The sequence below is a fragment of the Adelges cooleyi genome, unplaced genomic scaffold, assembly GCF_023614345.1.
Source record: "Adelges cooleyi isolate 19-005CV unplaced genomic scaffold, UGA_ACOO_1.1 ACOO_flye_CR_arks_rails_tigmint_CR_PRNA_2, whole genome shotgun sequence".
Taxonomy (NCBI): Eukaryota; Metazoa; Arthropoda; class Insecta; order Hemiptera; family Adelgidae; genus Adelges; species Adelges cooleyi.
This window is the reverse complement of record NW_026095860.1, coordinates 5378502-5402119: the sequence shown is the minus strand read 5'-3', so window position 1 is coordinate 5402119 and position 23618 is coordinate 5378502. Positions and strand designations below refer to the sequence as shown.

The 23618-nt window shown below is 28.9% G+C and overlaps 2 protein-coding genes across 3 annotated transcripts; one reads left to right on the top strand and one right to left on the bottom strand.

Annotated features, from left to right (window-relative positions):
• The first annotated feature begins 32 nt into the window (after nt 1–32).
• Nucleotides 33–8605, top strand: LOC126833660 (neuropeptide CCHamide-1-like). 2 transcript variants are annotated; one of them, XM_050565109.1, is made up of 4 exons: nt 33–212; nt 7859–7891; nt 7961–8153; nt 8252–8605. In XM_050565109.1, exons 1-4 carry the CDS (start codon nt 134–136, stop codon nt 8364–8366), a joined length of 420 nt encoding a protein of 139 aa, XP_050421066.1. In that variant the 5' UTR covers nt 33–133; the 3' UTR covers nt 8367–8605. The 2 variants fall into 2 exon arrangements, with proteins under 2 accessions (XP_050421066.1, XP_050421065.1); XM_050565108.1 differs by having other exon boundaries at nt 7856–7891.
• Nucleotides 8606–11074: 2469 nt separating this feature from the next.
• Nucleotides 11075–22443, bottom strand: LOC126833699 (chaoptin). Its single transcript, XM_050565182.1, has 17 exons — nt 22138–22443; nt 19350–19638; nt 18103–18273; nt 17690–17963; nt 17381–17594; nt 16838–17253; nt 16513–16732; nt 16224–16448; nt 15848–16144; nt 15672–15785; nt 14422–14925; nt 14159–14353; nt 13803–14087; nt 13603–13728; nt 13411–13527; nt 13056–13291; nt 11075–12909 (listed from the first exon to the last, which is right to left on the bottom strand). Exons 1-17 carry the CDS (start codon nt 22138–22140, stop codon nt 12624–12626), a joined length of 3972 nt encoding a protein of 1323 aa, XP_050421139.1. The 5' UTR covers nt 22141–22443; the 3' UTR covers nt 11075–12623.
• Nucleotides 22444–23618: the final 1175 nt, after the last annotated feature.

The window sequence follows — 23618 nt, the reverse complement described above, 5'->3', positions numbered from 1 at the left end:
AATGGGCTACAAATGCAGGGGTGACTCTTCGGCTCTCTCAGTTAACGTGAAGCGGCCGTAAGTAAACTTACTACCGAGGACGTGTATGAGCAGCAACAGGTGAACAGGACGACAAATCGTGCGATCATACAAAATGCACCAATATTTTGTGAAGATATCTATTTTCCTGTTGATCGTGTGTTCGGTGGACGATTCCGAGAGCAAACAAGGAGGTAACACAGCATTCTATTATTTATTATTATTTTATTTTTTTACTTAAAAAACAACATAGTATACGCATTATGGAATTGCGTTAAGCTTCGAACAAAACCTTAGATGACAAAACTATATTATGTAGGTACTAATCTTTTTTTCGTATCGAATAAATATTTTAGTTAAGTTTAATTTATTTATAATACCTATACAAAAACAAATACAATTTAAACTTAAAAACCAGTCTATCTTATACAGTTTTATAACCTATACCTCTTCACAAATTATTTAGAAATTTAGAGCCATGTAAGTAGAACTTATACAAGCAAGTTTTAATTGATTAATTTATTGTTTACAATATGTATTTAATGTAGCTAATAGCACCCTTTGCATTATATTGATTAAATTCTCATTTGCACTTAATGTGTCTATAATTTTTATAATTTATATTACCGTTTAAATAACATATAAAACGACAATCAAATATTTGTGATATTTTATTATTGATCCACCTCTGCTTATAACAATACAGTATAACATGAAGTGTGATTTTGTCAAAGTTCTCAAATGTCAGAATGAAAACAATTTGATGGGAAATTCAAACTGTCTCATTTAAAATACTCAATGGTATACAAATATAATATGCCCCTTTATTATATTATTATCGAAATCTATGTACATAACAGTTAGACAAGTGATAAAAATTAAAAATTTGTGTAAATTTGTCAAATTCTTACTCGTAATGCACCAATTTAATAAGGAAAGTGTCCCCTGTGTTCTTGTCATTTAATATTAAAGTAACGTTAAACACTATTAACTCTCTTTTAACAGGCAGATTTCACTATTGGTTTTTCACATTTTAAAATACTGAATACGGTAGACTAACAATAGGGTATTTTAAAATCAAAGTATACCTTATAAACATACTAACTGATAAAAATAAATATTATAAAGTGATACTATAAATTATGATTAATGATTGGCGTTACTATTATATTATACACAAAAAGTGATGCATAATATCAGGCGACATCGATTTATAACAGCAATATTATATTATGATTTTGTAATTATTTCTCGAACTCAAATTCGAAAAACATATAGTTGTTTATGGCGTTTGTTTTTGCTGGTATGCTGTGTTTATGTTTTTACGTGTCAAGTGTGTGATTGTAATAATTTTAATTTGTTTTGCCAAGTCGATGCACTTGTCGATTGAATAAACCACATATTAATATTGTGTTGTAAAAACAACACTATGTCATCTCCACATCACACAGGTACTATAAATACTATGTAATTTTGGTCAATTATAATGAATATATAAAATGTTGTATAATTTTACCTACGTGATTTGACAATAACAGTAGCTCCAGTGACGTTGTGGCCATTTATCTAACGTTACATTAAAAAACTCTTACTGAGTATAAAACAATTACATCATTGTCCAGAATCTTTTAACATTTAATTCATAGTTATAATTTAATGAACGTCAAAAGGTAAAACTTTGTACATTTTATATAAAATAATTGAACAACGACCCTACCGTTTCCATAATACAAATGGCACGATCGTTTATGATCATGATAAAGTGTCATAAATGTGACAATCTAGTTTTAAAGTTTAAACACAGCAAAATATTCAGATGACAAAATTATATATATATATATATATATATATATGCATACATACATTATGTGTTATTCTAATCAAACAAATACAAAGCGAAAAAAACATGTTTAATATTTGAACAGAATTTACAGCGATTATAAATGATTGAAACATTATTAAACAAAAATGTATTGCTACATTTGAACCTTTTTTATAACATGCTTAAACTTAACAGTTTATTAGACATTAAATTTAAAAAATATAAATTATAGGTGTACAGAGGCGTTAAAGCTATTAACTTCTCCAGGTTCGAACATCCTTAACCGGGCCTTAAAAAATCTTCTGTACAATTCGGGTTTAAACAAATTACATACAAACCTTACTTTACACTTTAGGTCTAGGTTCAACTTCGAATAAAACAACTTTTAGTAAATGAACAGTAAATGTTTAATAGTTTCCTATAAACACCTGGTTTTAAGTTTACGCTGTGGATTGATTAGTTTTTATAAGACTATATAAACCCCAAAAATGCGTATAAACTATAATTTCCCTATAAGTGCTGAAACTTTAGTACATAAAATATTACAGATACAAAACATTTTTTTCTGAACCTCGAATCTCTGATTTATTAAAAACCTACTTTGCGTTACTAGGCTAAATTCATGAACGATGACGTCCAACAATTAAAACAATTATGAACCTTATCCGTAGCATAACTCAATTTTATTTTATATTGTATTACTGAACTTTGATTGAAACGACAACAATAATCAATTGTGAAAAATATGAAATGGCTGTTACCTGTTGTTAATGCGACTGACTACCGTCGTATCGCCGAAAAGCAAATAAGGATTTGCTCGCGTTTATCTTAGACCTGTTATATTTGAACTACAATGGGGAGCTGAGAAGGTATTGGTTTTTCAATTATATGCTTATTTTTATTATATTTTTTTTTTGTCTGAAGCCACGCTAAATTTTCAACTATCCTCCAATGTTTCTCAAATACAAACGATCAGAAAATGGTCTTAAAAATAAAATGATGTAAAGTCAAAAATAGAAAAAACTGCCGAAAAAATCGACGAAACTTATTTTTAAACTTTGAAGTGTAGCACACTTGTACTTTATAAAAAATAGTCGAAGTATTTTAATAGTATTAAACATCTTATGTATTAAGTAATTTAGTAATTTATTGTAATACAAATCATAAATAATAATTGGTAATGTAACCTGAGCTATATTAAAATGTTTAATTTATTTCCAGTTTTCGCCTAAGCTATCGTCAGGTTTGAATTAAATACCAAATACACTCTTACAAAGTATAATAATAAATCACAAAGTCATATAAATGTATATTAAAAATAGATTAGTGTCAATTATTATATTTTGATAAAAAAGAATATATTATGTATAAATTTGACATTTGACAAAAATAACCTAACAGTATGCATCCATTTAATATAACTGAATGTAGGTAAACATGTAATTTAGATTGCAGCAAATATCATACAATATTTATTAGCCACAGAAATATAAATGTAATAAAATCTGCGCCGCTTTAATTGTGTTTTATTTTTCTTTACATTTTGGAGGAAGTACATTGGTTATAGTAAAATTTTGCACTGAGATTTCTAAACACAAAACAACCTAACACTCAAAACTGTATTTATATATAAATTAGTTTTTTTCAAACCAAAGTAGTTATCCACGTTTGTGTATTACCTTATTATCATATAAATAATAATTAATGGTTCTACATGCATTTTTTAAAAGTACAATTTTATACTAACTCTCGATCCCTACAGAAAATACTTAAAAACCTAATTAAAACACACGAGCCCCAACGCGCCAATAAAATATAGTTTATATCATTAAATCCCAATTTAGATTAAAAGTTCAAAAATCGTCACGATTATTTATTTCAAGTTCGTTAAAAAATATAATTAAGTACTATGAGTTTTGAAAAAACTGTTTGTCTTAGCTGTAAATATATTACAAAATGACGAGATTACGTAATATGTATTTTAGAGTATTATACACAATTATATGTAATTCAAGAAATCTCCCGGGATATTAGAGCAAAACATGATAATGCAGTTGTAATGAAATAATAAATAAAACTAACGTTCAACATATTTTTGAACCTAAGAATATCCAAATATTGGATATATAATATAAATGTAAAATAAGAATATGTTTAATGGGCAAACAGTGTGAAATTATTGTTTAACATGTCCTAGCTTCGATGTATAGTTATTAGTTTATGGGGTCTTAATTTTACAATGATGTGTTTTTACTTGTTAGTTTTACTATAAAGTCTTTTGGCCGATTTAGTGTTATTATATTGGTCAAGATTAAAATGTCAAAGAACAGATTTATTTAGCATTAGATAATAAAATAAGTATTTTATTATATGCTAACACTATAAAGCTCAACATTAATAGTTAATTCAGATTAGGGTAACTTTATAAACTTATAACATATTTATAATTGCTACTAAATAAAGGTAGAACATAGTAAAATGTAGTAATAGTTTGTTGTTGGCATGATGGCTAACCGATTATCGAGAACAAAAAAGTTAATGTTGATAAAATAAATTAAATACCCTTAATTGAGTAGTAAGTTGACATTAAATTAAATGTGTCACTGCAGTAAGTGAAAACAAGTAATAATTAACTTATCTAGTTTGGTGGTACTGTCTCTTTTTTTGTCACCGGAATTTTCTCTATAATTTCGTGCAAATAATATGTATACAAAAATAGTGAATACAAATAAATTAGGTAATTATGCGATTAATTTAAAAACCAAAAATCAGTTGAAATATTTAGTTTAAAAAAAATTGTATTAAAAGAAAAATAATAACTTGTTAAATCATACGTTTAATATTGTCTACATTTAATTAACATTGGTTAATAGTCTTAGATGTGCTGGTTTCGTGGAAGTATATCACTTGCCACTCTTGCGTACCTACTGAACGCTACCGACAATATCTATAATAATAGAGTATTTTTAATAAAGAATGACATTGACTTATAATAAGAATTATAGTGTTTTACGTGAAAATATAATCTCGGTAAAATTTTACGATTATATGAAAAATTATTAAACATTGAGACGATGCAAACGCGACTATGTAAGTAGACACCTAATAAAATGTAGTACTTTGAGTTGCATTTCCTTATAAAGGTCACAAGTGTGTTAAAATTGAAAAGACGTTAGCGACATTCATGTACAGAGTACTAATAATCGACCATAACCCATCAAAATTACTTTACGGGCCTCGAAAAGGTAACAATAATTATAATCGCATCTTAATTAGTTACCCACAACGCTAATATATTATACCTATTTTCCTTATTTCTACTGATCGTAACAATGTAGGATTTGTGTACTTACTACTACACTACCAGCCGGAGAGAGGCGCATAATAGCTTAATGATCCTGTGGTAGGTCCCCCACGATCGATCTACTAATTGTAATTATAAATGAAATTTAAATGCTAATAGCATATAGTATAAGACATTTAAAAAAACCAAAAAATAATTATACTTGAATCCAGTAGTGTATTAGTCCAGTAATAGCAGTATTTGGTACATCATTAACGATCTTGGATCTTTGGTATCTTCTCTTTTCCGAAATAAGCTGAACGTAACATGATTGGCCCTTTTTGACTAGAGGTACAGAAAATAAGGGAGGTACACAAAATACAAACACCAATCTAATCTAATAAATACCACTTAAACAAAATGAACAATAACGCTAGTTGTGCGCCAAGTCATTTTTATAGTAAACCAGTTATCGTATACTTCTCATGGGCTAAAGTTGACCCGCGAATGAGCGTTATGTCGTATTTGACAGTAAACACTTGATACTAGACGTGGAAAAACAAATAATTGAATAATGATACACGCAGTAACGTCTTAGATGTGGGATCAGCGAAAATGCGTGTAGTCGTGGGCCAAAATTCAAATTCAAGAGATATGTAATAGCATTGTTGTTTGCATACAGTAATAACATTTTTGATATCTGTCTGAAATGAAATACGTGTGTAATGTTCCGAAACACCGAAAAGTAATTGAATACGACCTAGTTAAGAACGCCGCCGCCCCCGCGACTGCAATTTGTTTTATTGACAATATTGCTGTAAAACGAATTGAATTATTATTTATTTGGCTAAACGTTTTTATATTTATACATATACGTCTTATATTATATAATAGTATAGTTAATACCCGCGCTGGATAAGTTTCAGTATTTTTCCTTTATCCTGAACCATCCCTAGTAAATCTAATACAAATTGCCGTTGATTTAACTAAATATTTAACAAAATACCTTCAAAAAAGGTACTGTTTTTTTATTTAGACTTTATAAGTACAATAAAAAAATTAAAATATGCATATGGCGTATTGACCGGGAGTGGCTATGACTAACTTTATGCCAGTTCGGTCGATGGGGTGCATGGCATTTCAGCCATGCATCCGGGGTTGATAGTATGGGTCGCCGCTAAAAATCCCGGGTGGTCACCCATCCGGGATCAAGCAGCAACGGACACAGCTTAACCTCAAGTGTCATGCGGCACCTGAGATGCCCACTGCGCCACACCTCCCGGTATAAGTACAATTAGGCTCAACGATTTAATGATAAATAATTACATATTGAGGTAACAATTGTTATCTAAATAAAAATAAAACCAGCTTGAAAGGGAATGAAATTATGTGTAATATAACGGGGATAATTTTAGTTTAAGAGCTAAAGGAAATATTCAAAGATATAAAAACTTAATGAGATATTTTTTATTTTACTTTTCAAATTTTTATTCTACATTTTTTATTGCGTAATTTATAAAAGATCATGTGTTCAACCTAAACAAAATTCACTAAAAAACTGATTATGTTAATATATGATAAAAAAAATACGATTATATTTATTTTAATATTATGTAAATTGTAATTTTAGATCACAGTCGTTAATATATTACAATTAAAAATATTTTAAAAACCCTTATTTCTACATAAGTTGAAAGTAACATAAATTTAATATAGATACTACTATTTAGTTATTTTTATTCTAATAATTAAAAAGAAGCGAACGTCGAAGTTAGCATGAGAGGAAAGAATGGAAAGGTAAAAAGTAAAGGTAGCTGAACCTAACACTTTATAAGAGGTATAATAACAAAATACTTCAAGAAAATGTTTTTTTCTCATTCGATTTCATTATTTGTACAAAGTAACTATTCCCAATATCCTTTCGGTTTTCATTGAAAATGTTTTGTTGTCTTAAGAAACGCATTGACTATACACGAAAAAAGTTACTTTTATATTTTGGTTTTCTACACAATTTTATTACGGCAACATTTTTTAGATTATTTTAAAAAAAAACTCCCAAACTTTGATAGGTAACCAATCATTTCTTGTGTCAGACAGTCTTTGTGTAATTATTTTACAAAGTTATGTAAAATAATTACAAACTTTGGTGTGTGGATCATAAAAATAGTTGTATTTCAAAGTTTAAATTTGAAGAAATGGAAAGAACCAAGGGCGTTTGGTGCAATAACAAGGTACCACTTTATGTTTAAAAAAAAATGATTAAGCATTTGGGTATTGGGCATTAAATGAGAAAAACTAAAGAAGCATGTAAATAGTTGTAATAAGAATGTTAGAATAATTATGTGAAATGACTAAATATGTAACGGACGGACAAACTAAGATATAATAACACAGACGGACCCTACTTACATGATACTATTATATTTTTAAAATAACAGTTATTGTAAAACAACTTCATATTCAATCGCGGTAGATTATCAGAGCTTGGCAAGTTATAAAATAATTGAGTTATATAATATTTAAGTGAATATAACATTGTACCAAGGGTGAACCGTGAAGTTGCTGCCCGCTTTGTCAATATATTTTGTTCATAATTTCAATGAGTTATGACTACGAAGACTAGATATATGTCTAGTTCCCAAAAACATGACAAACTAAATTATATTTAATGTTTATTGAGTCAATCCATACTAATAGCTAATAAAAAAAAATGTTTTTTTCTTTTGTTCCAGCAGCATGTTTAAGTTACGGTCATTCGTGTTGGGGCGGTAAGTATATCGATGTTAATGAATTATTGAATTTTCTTTTTTTTTTATGTAAAACGTTTGTTCTTACAGCACACGGCAAACGCAACACGAACGTACCAAACTACCCGAACGACTGGTTCTTGTATAGGATGTCGCTTTTGCGTAAAAATGACAACAGAGATGCGACAATGGAACTCAACCAACAATCCGACGACGGTGACGTGCCTAATTACTTTAACATTCTAAAAACCTACATTCAGAGATCCGCAAAAAAGACAAACAAGTAATAAACGATAACGTAAAAGCTAATACTATCCATCGTTCACTTACTTATATTTGCCTCATGTACATTGACCATTGTATATTTTTGTTTTGCAACAGTGAAGACATTGATGGACCGTGGAACGCACAGCGAGGCCAGCCTAAAAATCGATACGTCGAAACCTTCGCAATGGATCCCGAAAACGATTACAGGCTTATTGTAAATAATAATTAGGTCCTAAATCTTTTTTTTTTTTTTAAAAAGCATTAGTAGAACTCAAACTCTATAAAAACACTTAATGTAGGAATATACATTGTTTTCTTTCCTAAACATTTTCTTTCACAAAAATATTAAACTAAAACATTGATCGTACGGTTAATTCGATTATACTTACAAATCATAATACAACAATTTAAAAATTTAAAAAGATCAAATTGATATTTTTCGATATTGATATAGTATAAATACTTAACGTCAGCCCATTTAGGAAACTATTTATTTTGAAATAAATGTCAAATGAATAATTGTTTGATTTTATTGTTAATAATAATAATTCACATCGCGTCTGTTTTTCCAAAAAATATATATTGTAAAATCGTCTATTAAAAATCAATAATAAACAATACATTGACTACGTTTATTCAACTGCATGGATTTGCCTAATTAAAGGAAACCTTAGACTAGTTGCCTCATTGATTTTATTCTTAATACTTGAGACTAAAATACACTTGACAAATTAGTATTTACCAACAAAAAGCTACATAGATATTTATGATTATGGTCTTAATTTCTATTCAACAATTAGGTAGTATAAAAAATAAAAAGTATTTTACTTAACACTCCTGTCTTAAAAATATATTTAAAATATGTTTGTATACATTTAAGTATATTTAAAAATGTAACTACTACTCATAAATCATATACCATCAAGTCTTTTTAAGAATATTAAAACTAACAGAGAAATTTCATTTAAAAAATACATTTATCGTCATCATGATTCGGTATTATGAGACCAACTACTAACTAGTTCTATGCTACTTAACAAATTAATAAAGCTTGATTTTCAAAATATATTCTCACTTTAAAGTTAAAAACAAAAAGCTTCTATAAAAGTGAAAGGCACAATGAAATACTAATGCTTTAATTCCAATAGTAAGTAATATAATTTGCAATTGAGGATCAATTTTCGTTTATCGGTCAAATATTTTCATATAAAGAAATCTGTTGTTATCACAACCATATAGACTTTTTCCTAAGATTACTTTCTGTTATTCAACTAAAACAGATATATATATATATATATATATATATATATATATACTTATATATAAAGGGTTATAGATATAAATTGATTATCATTAGGTTAAGTTTTGCCTAATTCCCACCAACATTCTCGTACGTATCTTAATATTTAAAAAAACCTAATATTTTTGCCTTTAAATAATTGAATATACATAATATGAAAACAAAGGGTTTTGCGGTCTAAAAAATAAAATAATCATAGTTACAAACAAAATAATGACATTACTTTTTTTATACATTTTTATAATTTTCCATATAATCTTTAGGTCTTTATGTACTTATGGATATGAGAACATGCATTTTTGGTGTTTTGATTAAAACTCCTTGTGCTATGTACTATGTATATATTTCATAATAATGAAACAAAGGTCAAGTCGGCACTTAATTTATAGAAGTCATAAATCTAGAGTCCGATTAATATGCTGTATTGTAGGTACTGTTCATACTAAGGTTATTATCGTTAATTAAATAGAAACTCACGTTTGGTTGTCAGCTCAAAATACAAAAGGCGTTTCGCCGAGGGGAGCACGGTAATATTTACATTGTTTACAATTTTAATTTTGTTATAAGTAACGTGGTACCTATAAGAAAGACCGTAGTGCCTATACATTATTGTATTAACATAAAAAACGCAAAATATATAAATTTGACTCACAATAAATAAAGTCAAAACAGGAATTTACTGTTAACGCCCTACACAATTTTACCATTAAAATGAATAATACATCATGTATGTTAAGAATAGACAATACCTATAGGGTTATTAATACTTTTTGATTAAACAAAGATGGTTTGAGGGACAACATCTTACTATAAAATGTCTGTGGTATAATTTATCTTGGATTGCACTAAAGTATGGTGACTCTGAAATACTAAACATTCGCAAGACTTGTTTTTAATTATAAAACAATGTTAACAAAACAGAATCTTTTTTTTATTCACTGTAAGTTATTGTTCATAACAAATTTTTATTATATAACCTAAAATTAATTTTTTTACGTTCAAATAATAGTTGTCACTTGTTTGAAAGTTAATAATAGTTAGTAATTATTTTAATTATCAAGTTTTTATTACACTTGGAAATATAAATAGTTTATATTATTATTTGGCATACATATTAAACGTGATTTCGTTTTAGGACTATATAGTTTTATAAATTTTAAAGTTTGTACTTTGTAAATATATTGTACAGTTTTTTTTATAATTTACAAAAAAAAAGTTGTTATGAATGACCATTTCATTAATGTATAATGAAAAAATATCAATTATTTGGGTTCCTATAGTAGCATTTTTCAAGTTAAAAATTAAAGCTTAGTCATTCAAACAAATAAATAATATTTATGTTTTAATCTAAATTGTTTTAATTGTACCTCGAGATATTATTTTTTTGGACGTTTCGCACTCTATTTAAACTATTTTGCCTAAATTTTGAACAAATATTAATAATACAAAATACTAAATATTTTATAGGAGTAAATAATAATTTGTTGTACACAATAATTACAGGAATGGTCTAATTCGATAATTAAACACTGAGATTTCAAATTGGCGGAAAAATCATTTTCTACTATTTATTTGTATAAATGATCAATAACATTATTATTATATAAGATGTACATACATAATTAATAACACTCATAAACATTGTAAGTAATATGTGTGTGTGATCAGGTTAACACTAAACACATGACACATCACGTCAAGCTATATATCATTTTTAGATGTTATAATATTAGAATATAAATAACAGACCAGTTATTAACATTATGTTTATACAATAAGAAAGCCCATTTTTAAAGTCTAATTTACAATCTGATAAAATACGAGTAGACTTCTAACTAATTAGTAAAATAATAATGTGTTACACTGATCTAATTCCTTGACTAATACTTACCGAAAAATCCAAATTCGATATGATTAAAAAATTAATTAAAGTTAATATAAGTGTAGTCACTTGAGTATTATGTACATTAGGCTATTAACAAAATTCATTTGTGGTTCAAATTTTCAGTAACAGGGGTTAAAATAAATTTGGATATTAAAATGTTTAATTTAACAATTTTAAATAGCAAGAAAAAACACTTCCTGTTTAGTTATTAATAAAAAAAAATGAAAATAAAAGTAAAATTTCAAATAATTTGTTCTTAATAATAATTGACGAAAATATAAACCAAAATATTAAAACCTATCTATAAACCAAAAATTCGCAATGCGATGAATAAAGAATATTTTGAGTTAGAAATAAAAGAAACTCGAGAAGAAACAAAATGCGTTTAAGTGATAAAAAATGCATACATACATAGAAATGCGTTAAGAATATTAAAATATACTTATGTTAGACTTAACCAACTATTTAATCAAATAAGTTCTAAGTATATATTATTTTGTGTACTTTATTTTTACTACTAATATTTTATTCTCCAGTGACAATAAAAATAAACCTAATAAAAAACTAAAATTGTTTAGTGAATTTCTTCAATTATATTACATCTCCTACAAGTAATTATTGTATCTAAAATATTAAATGTGTAAAAATAATTTACGATTTTTGTATTGAACGAAACATCTTTAAACCTTTCTTAAAATGCCCTTTATTTTTTAATCGGTTTCCTTCTTATTTTAAACAAAGTTTGGTACTCCAACTCCAAATTAATTATAAAGAAAATCGGAATTCAAAATTTCATACACATTCAACCTGTATACAAGATTTCTAAAAGTCAATGAAAACTACAATAGGCAGTACAAGGTACCAACACTAAATATAGCCGGTTCAATACATCTTGAAGCCGTTAGCCCATTACCGTAATGACATGAGGTTTTCATATACAAGTAATGAGCGTACCGGCTCACGATGTACTGGATGTGTTATATCGCCATTAAACACACGAAAAATTAAACGGCTCACAAAGTATTTAACTATTATAAATATAATATTTTTTAAGTGTTTTATTGTTCATATGTTCATTATTACTAACGCTAAATACCTTTTCAAAATGCAATCGTTATACGGTTTATTTAAGTAATTGTTGTTAGTTGTTAGGCAAAATATTTAATAAAAATGTTTTTTTTATCCTGTATTGTTTAGAAAGTATTAAAATTATTTATAATCCAACCAGCAAGTCTTGGACACAAATTATATCTGTGATTTTGCCTACGTTAAATTATTGTGTGATGAAGTTGGTCTGGGATTTATGTCATTGCATACAACACTAGAGCAGATACGATGACTATTATGTGGGATTGACATCTGCCAGCAGCTCCCCATCCACATTCAATATCCGTTTTGAAAGCGTCCATCAACGATTTCTTTTTGTCCGAACAACTTGCGGTTTCTAAGTCTTCGTCACTAATCAAGCATGAAGATTTATAAATAAAACGATGATCCGCTTCTCTAAATCTGTTTGATAATGCCAGTGACGTAGGTTCCTCATTACACAAGAACTGTCTCTTTTTCCGATGCCACACTTCCATCCATCTGGAATTCAAATCAATGAAAGTTAAAAAAGTTAGCGAAACGTAAAAAAAGAGTACTGCGGTGATACAACTTGTTTGATAAAACGATTTCATAAGTGAATTCTTTGAACATTTCTGAAAGCTAGAAGTTAAAAACATAAAACGTACCCAATATTACAATCGCAGACCCAAGGGTTACCGGATACTTTCAATGAAGTCAAAAACGTTTGACTATGTTGGTTTGGCAAAGCGTTAGTCGATGGGTTTCCAAATGACTTCAACGAGTTGTTGCGAACATCGAGACTGATATTTCTGACGGCTCCCATATGATGGAATAAATCGGCAGATATTGTGTCCAAACTGGTGTTAAAAATTGTTAAACTCAAACTTGGGTACCGCATTCCCTTTAAATAATAATATAGGCTTTAGCGCTCATAAAAATATATAAATATAAATAAATAAATAAAAATAAATTTAATTTAATTAATTAATTAATAAATATAAATTTGTTTTGCCCACTTACTTGAAATAAATTATTTGTTAAAAAGCCATGTAAGGCTTTTCCGCTGATTGTAATGTTTCTTAACTTATATGGAAGTAGTCCGTTGAATTCCTTACCGATACGCGACATTTTATCAACCTAAACAAAATCATAATAACACTATTCGTCAGATATCCTTCAAATTTACCTTAGTAAATTATTACAAACACTTACCTGGAGATGCAAGTTTTTTAGAGTGTGTACGTCGGCAATAACGGATGCTACGTTAAAATCCTTAACACCCACAAAAGTGCTAATCACCAACGTTTTTAGCGATACCATCTTATTTAAAGCACCGGTCTAAAAATAACCATTTTTACAATCAATTTACTAAAATAAGCTGTTTGACAATAGTAAAACAAGAATGTACTAACTTCAAATGATACCAATGGCAAATAGCTTAGATCTAGTGTGATTAGCTTTTGAACTCCCATCGTTAAACTGTTATTGTTGAGGTCGTAGATATGGTTATTGGCTAAATAGAGGCTGTTAAGTTCTAGTAAATTCATGATGATAGCCGGAAATCCAATCATCTCGTTATGGCTTAGATCCAAATGCTGCAGTGATGTTAAATTCGAAGCTCTGTCCGACGATGCTGATGTTATCTGATTATTAGATAAATCTAAATGTAAGAGTGATGGCAACGGAAGTTCTGGTACCTACAATTTTAACACGTTTCTTGTTTATAACAAAATGTTTATTTAATTAAGCGATATTAGAATATACTTACGGTTAGTAAAGATATATTTCTCAGTCTGAGGTGTTTCAGCGATTGATCTAAGCCCAAGAACGTTCGACCTCTGTTTTCGAAAATTAAATCGTTGTTGTTACTCAAATCTAAATAGGCCAAATGTGGTAAAGCTGCAAAATTAGAATCTTCCAAACGAACCAAACGGTTTCCAGCTAAATTCAACTTTTTCAGTGACTGAAACACATTTAGCTCTGTATGTAAACTAGTTTCTTTATTTAGTAATGGTTTTAGTGTAAACATACTTTGAACCGTGAAAACATTTCGAAAACCGGCAGTGCTGTTATCATGTTATGCGACAAATCCATGTCGCAAACTAATCCTGCCGAATGTATAGCAAATGCCAACACAGGCATGCGAGAAAGTTCGTTGTGAGCTAAATTCAACACTTCCAAGCTGTCTTCCGAGAAAAACATATCGGGCAGTACTCGGATTTTGTTGTAAGAAAAGTCAGCAATTCTCAACTCGGCGAATCCTTTGAATAAATCATTGGGCATGTCGACCAAGCGGTTGTGGTTCATCATAACTACTTGTAGTTTTCTCGAGCTTTTAAGCGCGTCAAATCCCACTTCGCTGATACGATTGTACCCAAGGTCTAACCATATTAGATGGTTTAAGTTTCCAAATACGTTTCTGGTCACTTGCCATAAATTATTGTGTGACAAATGTAAGTAACTCAAGCTGGATTCCATTGGAGTGAAATATTTATCTTCTATTTCTTTGATGCTGTTGTATGAAATATCCAACACCTGAAGAACGAAATTCCACAATTTAACTCTTGCCATTTTCCTTTTGAACTGACGTTCTTTTAACATTCTCAACTAATCTCATATTTATGAATGTGTTAAAGCTTTCACAGATTGAAATATTGTGTAAATAATTTTTAGATTTATCTATGTTCTTCAGTTTTTAGCTGACCTTTTGGACTCGTCGCAGAGTCCATCTTTAGAGGCTAGAGCGATAGTCACTGCTCGTGTCGCTGTCGTAGGTATACTGAACTCGTAAGTATAATCACGACAGTAGAACAGTGACTATCACTCTGAAGAGGGCCTATGTAACGATTCCGAAGCATTTGCACCAAACTGTGGACATGGATACATCTGAAAATTATCTACATAATATTATCTCATATTATTTTTTTCACTAGCACAATTTCCTACTTATCTGACCTCCACACTTATCTTAATATTATAGTTTCGGCTAGATCTGTTTTCCTAGTATCTCATACATTCAATGCCCAACACTCACATCCATTCATCTTCAAAAGTCTTACTATACAATAATCTAATAGTCTAATCACCCTAAATGCCACCTTATGTCATAAAGCACACTTGTTGCCTTCTTTTAATTGGTCCACCAACCACATTCTTATATCGCCATATCTACTTTACTTTCTCCAGTTTGCTTACATAATTGATTCCAAATTATATATTTACAAATGATTTTTTAATTATTTGACTTTTAATACTTATTTATAAAATAATTAATTAGTTACTCGAATATTTGATTGAATAAATAGATCCTTATTCGAATAGTTTGAACTCAAGTATAATTTAATCATTTGGTTGTGACTGACATTCATATGAAAATCGTTCGATAGCATTCCAACCTATGAAAAAACATAGCCAATTATTTAGATGCACTTGGTGATATGATATGATATTAGTTTACTTGATCCAAAAATGTAAAATCCATATTTTTAATATTGTTATAAGCCAAATCAAGCTCTTGCAAATATGGCAAGTTCTGGAATGCTTCGTTGTCTACTTTGTCTATTTTGTTTCCTCTTAATATAAGCCACCTCAAACTTTCTAAATTCGTAAAAGCGTGTTTTTCTATACGAATAATTCGGTTTTCATCCAAATGAATTTTACTCAATGACTTCAAGCTATCGAAAGTACGCTCGTCGATTTTTTTCAATGCATTTGATGACAAGTAAAGCTCTTCTAAATCATCATGATATTCGCTCTAGAAAAATATACACCATTGCTTAAAAAAAAAACATAATCTGTTGTACGAATGACTTTATATTTAAATTCATGCTGACTTGAAAAGTGCCACTAGGCAAAGCGTCGATCATACAATCTTGTAACTTTAAAGTTCTCAAATTGGTTTGAAAATGAAACGCGGCTTCTCGAAGATGCTGCAAGTGGTTATTGCTCAAGTCCATATACTTTAGGTCGGATAAATAACGAAATGCATCCCCTGGTACTGATTTGAACGAAGACGAGAAGGCATGTGCTAGTTTAAGGTATTGCAGGGAATGTCCAATCTACTTTGGAAAAGAAATGTATAAGTAATTTACCTACAATGAAATATTGTAATGTAAATGTGACCTCTTTAAACGCTTCGGATTCCAAAAGATTGATCGAATTATCCGACAAATCTAAATATTTTAAACCGTTGACATGTTTAAAAGCGTGTGATTTAATAGATTTCAAATCCGATCCTGTTATCTGTAGTTCTTCCATATCATTTGTGAAATTCTGGAACATTTCTGGTGTCAAGGCTGATGTAGTCAACCTTGACAATGAGAGCCGACGGAGATATTTAAAACTATAATGAAAAAACATATGGTTTTAAAATACATAAAATCGTAATACTTTTTATACTATAAACAAAATTATAAATTGTTTCACATGTTGACTTTAGTATATTTACCCGTTTATATTGTGAATATGAAGAGGCCCGTTCTTCCAACCAGAGAAATCAAAGTCTTGTAAGGAATTAAACTCATTGTGTTCCTTGGGATCTCGAGGAAGTGATCTTTTTTCATCTTCTCTATCTCTACTTTTGTCTTTTGCTTTTTTCTTTTCATTAGGCTTTGCAATTTTTTCGATTACTTGGTTAGAGACGGGATACAAACTTTTTATCTTATTATCTCCTAGACCCAACTTCATTAAAACGTTGAAGTTTTGTTGTAATTTCCGAACGGGAAACTCAGTTATGTTGTTATTGGATATGTCCAACGTATGAAGGTATGGTTCTAGACCTCTAAATGCGTCCGTAGAGACATTATAAATTTCACAGTCAACCAAGTACAGCTCACGAATTTTTGTATTTTGAAACGCTCCATCCTAAAAAGGATGCATCTTTTGTAATCCAAATGTTTTATCAACAAGAATACACCATTCTACAACTTCCATTTTTATATACCAATTTATATGTGTTACATATAAAAATTCTTCTTAAATAACTTTTTACCTGCACGTGGGTGATTGGGTTTCCGTTGAAATATGTTTTGTTGATCGCTTCAAAATTCTGAAAACTCATTGGTTCCAATATCTTTATATGGTTATAATCCAAGCGAAGTTCATCGAGAAATAACTTATGACGGCCTCCTTTAGACGGCGTCGTTATCGACGGACCTCTAGTGCTTTCTATTAGGTTGTAACTAATATCCAAATACTTTAACCATCTGTTTAAAAATCATGCGTTTTGTATACATTTCAAAAATTAGTTTCAAATTTTCCATTAACAGTGTATAAAAAAAAGTATGATAAATGTATTTACTTCATTAAGGGTGAGGATAAATGCACGTAAGGAATAAACTTCAATAAGTTGTCGGCCAAATTGAGCTTATACAATCTGGCTGGGCCATCTTGGAATGCATTGATATGTATTTCCGAAATCATATTGCCGGATAAGTCTACAGTTTCTAACGACCTTAGACTATCAAAAGCCCTGTGGCCCAAGTATGTGATAGCGTTATCGGCGAGTTTCAACACGCGCAACGATTTTTCCAATCCATTCCAATCGCCCATTTTAATCTCAGATATTTGATTTCCTAAGAAAACCCCACTATTTTTACTTTGAGCAATACCTCTCTACTAGCTTTTATTATACCTCGACGATGATATATAGAAGTTTCAACTTGTTAGCAAATATAAATATTATACCATAATAATAACTTGGTAAGATCTTACCAGATAAATTAAGAATTTTCAATTTTTGTAGAATGCGTATGGCTCTACTTGGCACAGAGTTGAGACGAGTATTAACTAATTCCAATTCCCATAACGAATGTTCTAGGCCACACAACGATTCCTCGTGTAAAGTCGATAACGGATTGTCCTGGACCGATATTTTATACAGGCCTAAAAACCAAAACTAATTATTTAACTTATTTCAATAACATGCACTGGTGTTAAAAAACATTCACTATACATGATATATTTGTTTATTTATTATCTGTGAATTTAAAATGAGACGCCTAGAACACAAGGGGTATAAGTGACATTTTTACAAAATCTGAGTTAAGTCCACAGCTTAACTACAAATTGTCCATTTTATTTGGTAGTAAAAATATATAAGTGAATTATTCATTATTTGCTGCGATCTGGTAGCAAATCACCTAACCCCACAACGAAAACGCCATATGGATTTAAACTTTGAGCTTGATTTTCTAGAAATCAATCAAATGTCACTAATGTTCTAGGTGCCTCAAATAGATTATTATATAATCATTTATTAGATATCGATCTTATTTGAGTTCAAATTATTAAAATCCTATTTTAATTTAAAAAACCACAACATAATATCATACTTAGTTGTATTTTAGTTATTTTAATGACATTCCAACTAGTAACATCAACAAGTTTCATAATATGAAATGTTATATATTTTTATTTTTTTTTTTTATTATTGTTGACAAGTGAATATGTCAAATATATAGTATAAAAAATACATTATTCGATTTTTTTATGATTTAAAGTTTTTATGTTTATAGATTGCCACTATTGTTGTATTCTACTGAAAATAACTATTTATAGATAATTATTGTATTATTAAATTTACCAAATATATAGTTATACCTTTGTTTAACTTGAAGGGACATTTTTTAAGTTTATTTAAAAATGTGCATTAGGTTTTGATTGTTAATATAAAAAATAATATTCACGTATTAATTAATTAGTATAAATATTTACACTTAAGACTATAATAATTTTGATGAATAAATCAATTAATATACGATTTGGTTCTTAAAACGATCGTTTGTAACACACAAATATTTTTTTAAGGTATTAAGAAATGACAAATATAATTATGGTCTTAAGTCGATTAGTGTGTTCAGGTATAATACATTTTTATACAATACAATTATTAATATTTTGTAATTATTATAATTATTATTTTGTTTGTATATATATATATATGATTTTATATTATTTACCAGTATTGACTAGGAAATAAGGTTGCACATCGTCTAAGTTGTTGTTGCGAAAATGAAGGGTAGACAACCTAGACCTGTTGATGGCCAGCGGTATCCTAGGAAAATATAAATCGACGCAACGTACTTCGCCCAGGCTATCGAAAGACTTGGTACACGAACATAATGGATTAAATGTACATGGCTGACTTTCTTGCAAAAAACTTTCGGCCCCTGAACTTACGAACCACAACATCAATAACAAAGTGAACAACATTAGTGCGTATCTAATGTGTATAAACGTCATGACGGTCTGTAATAAAAAAAAACAAATTGGATAAATTCAACACGCTATCGGATCTACATTTAAGGAAAGAATATACCCAGTGCAATACCGGCACTATGTTTCAACGATATCACTTGAAAATTGAAGAACTTGTGTGACATTTAGGGACCCTTTTTAACAGAGAAAACATTTAAGAAAAAATGCAGTTAAGAATGATTTTCAAAGTTCATTTTCTCAACTAACTATAACAGCCCTGAACCCTAGATATAATATCAATGGACAAACAACTATCCCAAGATCAATATCACAATGAAATAAATTATCATATTGCCCCCAAAAAGACCAGAATAACGATTTTACATTATTACAATTTTTATTTATACAACAAATAACTTGCACCTATTTTAATTTCAATTGAAATGATAAATAAATGTTGTTTTATTATTAATTACTAAACTATTGTTTTATGGTATAAACTATTAAAACTTTAAGTCAAAAATAAAAATGCAATTTGGATAGAGGCAAACCCATTGTGAGCAATCAAAAGGGTCCTTTATTTTCTCAAACAAAAATTTTAATTTTAGGTTTTCTTTAATTCTGGTCACACATTAGACATGTTAGAGACTTTGGATTAATACTTAACGAAAATTAAACACTGCTTGGTTAATTGGAATCAAAACTATAAACCATATGATAGTAGTAGGAAGAATAATGCCTTTCTGTACCAACTACGAGTTATGTACTTTTATTAGATAACTAAAAATGCATAAATTATTAACTTTTGTAGTATTATGTTTTTCTTTTGGAACAAACAGGAAGTCGTCTGAGTTTTTAAGTTGCACAATCGTTAAGGATAATTAATGTTAACCGAATAATTAAAATTATAGCCCACGCACGGTCACGCAGTCTATGCTAAGGCATTACTGCATAGGAAAAAACACATAATAGATTCCTTAATTGTCCAATGTATGGTAAAAAATCATCTAATTTAGTTCGACAAATTTGAATAGGTAAGTAGATTAAAACTAACTAATTATTATTTAAAATTTCATTGAAAACTCTTTAAAAAAATCGAGAAAATGTAATCCATTTAAAGATAAATTCAAAACTAATGAAAAACATTAGGCCAAGATAGGCCTATATTTTTTATTTCACTTTATTATCAAGTATGTGAAATAAATTAACATCAAAGCAATATATTACTAAATATTGTGTACAATCAACATTAGCGTTTTTAAGACTATTGGCGTTTTACACATTTCTATTAGGTTTTCTTGTGGCAACATCGCGTCGTTTTAAGTAATTTTACACGTATCATATGTATTGCTTATTATCATTTTTAATTTAACTGACTCTTTTTTTTTTTTAATTTTGTTAAAAATTAAATATTAAACCATAAAGGGTTGCCGGTAACCAATATTATGTTGCAAAGTATATATAGGTAGTGCATAACTTGTATATTAATCAAAATTCAAAACCAAATGACAACAAACATTTTTTACCGTTTTTTTAGTACCTACCTATTAAAATTGTAATTTAAAATATCAATAAAAATGTACTGTAATATTTAAACTACTAGCGAGTCAATTTTTATTTGTAATTATGTTATATAATATAGTAATATATTTTTTAGTTACTAATCTTAACATGGCATTTTTCATGAATTAAATTTACGCAAACTGGAGTGTTTCTTTGTACGAGTACCTCAATTTTTATAAGTTCATAATATCATAATAAAAATTACTTGTAATCATAAAAGTCTAGGACTTTGCACCAATATAACTCGTATAGCTCATAAACTTAAAATAGCTATCATGAAGCAACGTGTTACCTAAAATGTATATGAACATATTAAGTATGTCATATAACAAGTTATATACATAAAAAAAATCTTCTGTCCATACGTTTCATTTTTAAATAAAATACACGAAACATGTTCAATAATTACTGTCATAATTAGTGATGACGCAGTGCAAAATAAATATCACTTGTATAAGTAGGTATGAAAATTTAAATATAGTACCTGAATCGTAAATCTCGATTTAATTTAATAAGTCATACAACGATTTTATATGTTTGTAAATTTGGATTTTTACGTTATAGGTCCGGTACACATTTTTGAATACTGAACATTTTAAATTTCAAACTTAGCACGTTTTTTCCAAACACCATCAAATTATACAAAATCATTCCAATTTTATTAAGATACGATATTATTGAGCGCTTAGATAGAAGGTATTTAATCCTTATGAAAATTCCTTGACCCACGACCATCGATTTCAAAAAGTCACTATATGAAGGATATATTCCACATAATCTCTTTCCTGGACATGGTCCCATGTAAACATGCCGAATTTGTCTAGGTATTATCTATGTATTCTTGTAGGGTTTTTTTAATCAGATTGTTGTAATAATTTACAAAATGATCAAATCCCAGCACTATAGGGAACGACCAATTAACAATTATTTTTGTTTTTTTAATTGATTTTATTAATAAGTTAAAAGATTAAAATAAAGTATACTCACCATTTTGTTTGCAATCGGGCTCGATAATGATGTGCGGACAAATTAAAGTTTCTTTTTTACATTGTATCAACCGAGTTGATGGTACAACTATTTTTTACTTCTAACATCATATCATTGTATTATGAGGTAAACCTAAAAAAACATATTGCCGCACACATGCTATCCATCCGAATGAAGTTCTCCTGTTACTAACGAAACAATAACTCATGAGCACTTGAAAGTTTTCTCCAAACGGCCGATTCGAATAGGATTATTTAATTGCGATGGTGGTGCGGTGGTTGTGGTAGTGGGCGGGTTTATACTTGCGTTCCGGTTAGGTAAAAAAAAAATATAAGCGCTGCACAGATAGGTATACACGGCACAATACCTACTGAGGGTAAAACAAAAATCTCATGTAGAATAAGTTCCCTAAAAAAATATATGTACACGCCTAACATAATAATTGGAGCACGCTTAATTAACCTAATTGACCTTAAGAGTAGTAGGTGGGTATAATTATACTCAAGTGGGACGTTCCGCATACGGCGTACATTATGTACAGTATTGTTTGCACTTTGCGACGACCGTTAAAACAACTACATCCTATGGAAATATTGTTAAGACATTAAAGTAATTATTAGGAAAAGAAATCACTTTTTCATAACCATTAAACAACGAAAATTATGTAGGGTGTGCAAAAAAAATTAGAAATTATACGGTTTACAGTGTCCATTACGAATATGTAAAAGCCTACTTGCCATTTGAACATCCCAAAAAAATTAAATTAAGAAATCAATTTTTTTTAAATAAAATGTTGAGGAAATCAAATTGATAAAAGATGTATGAACAAACGGGTATACAATACACTATAATAGTCAACACATGCTACTTATAAATACGCATGTATCAGTTTAATTCCTTAAATAATTTATGATAAAATAACTTAAAACATTTTTTTCTTAAGACTCTTTTTTTTTTTTTACTCAAATCAAAAATATTATGTGTTGACTATTAATTCCAAGTTATCTTAAACGGCATTTCTTATAAAAAAAATTGACCAAAATATTGTTAACTGTCCTATGCTCTGGTCAGTAGGTATTTAAATTTGAAATGCCTTTTAATTTTGCATTTCCAAATCCTTACTTTATATAAGCCTAAGTGCTACATAAATAAACTTAATATTGAATAGTGGTAATATCAGTCACATGTTTTCTGTTAACAACACATTACATTTTAAGATTTCCTCCTTCTAAGTCGAGCATCGCACACGTGTTGTTCTGAGACTTAAAAAATCTAATAGTATAATTGCTTAACTTCATATAAAGTATCATCATCATCATGTAGCTTAGCGGGCCATGAAGGTCCAACGCAAAAAAGTATATGTAACTAAATATGCTTAATAACTATGTCTTTAATGTTCCAATATATCCTCAGCCTAAAAAAAAAAAGATTTATTTGTTGTAATAAAATACTAAGTATTTTAACACGAAATTTATTACTAT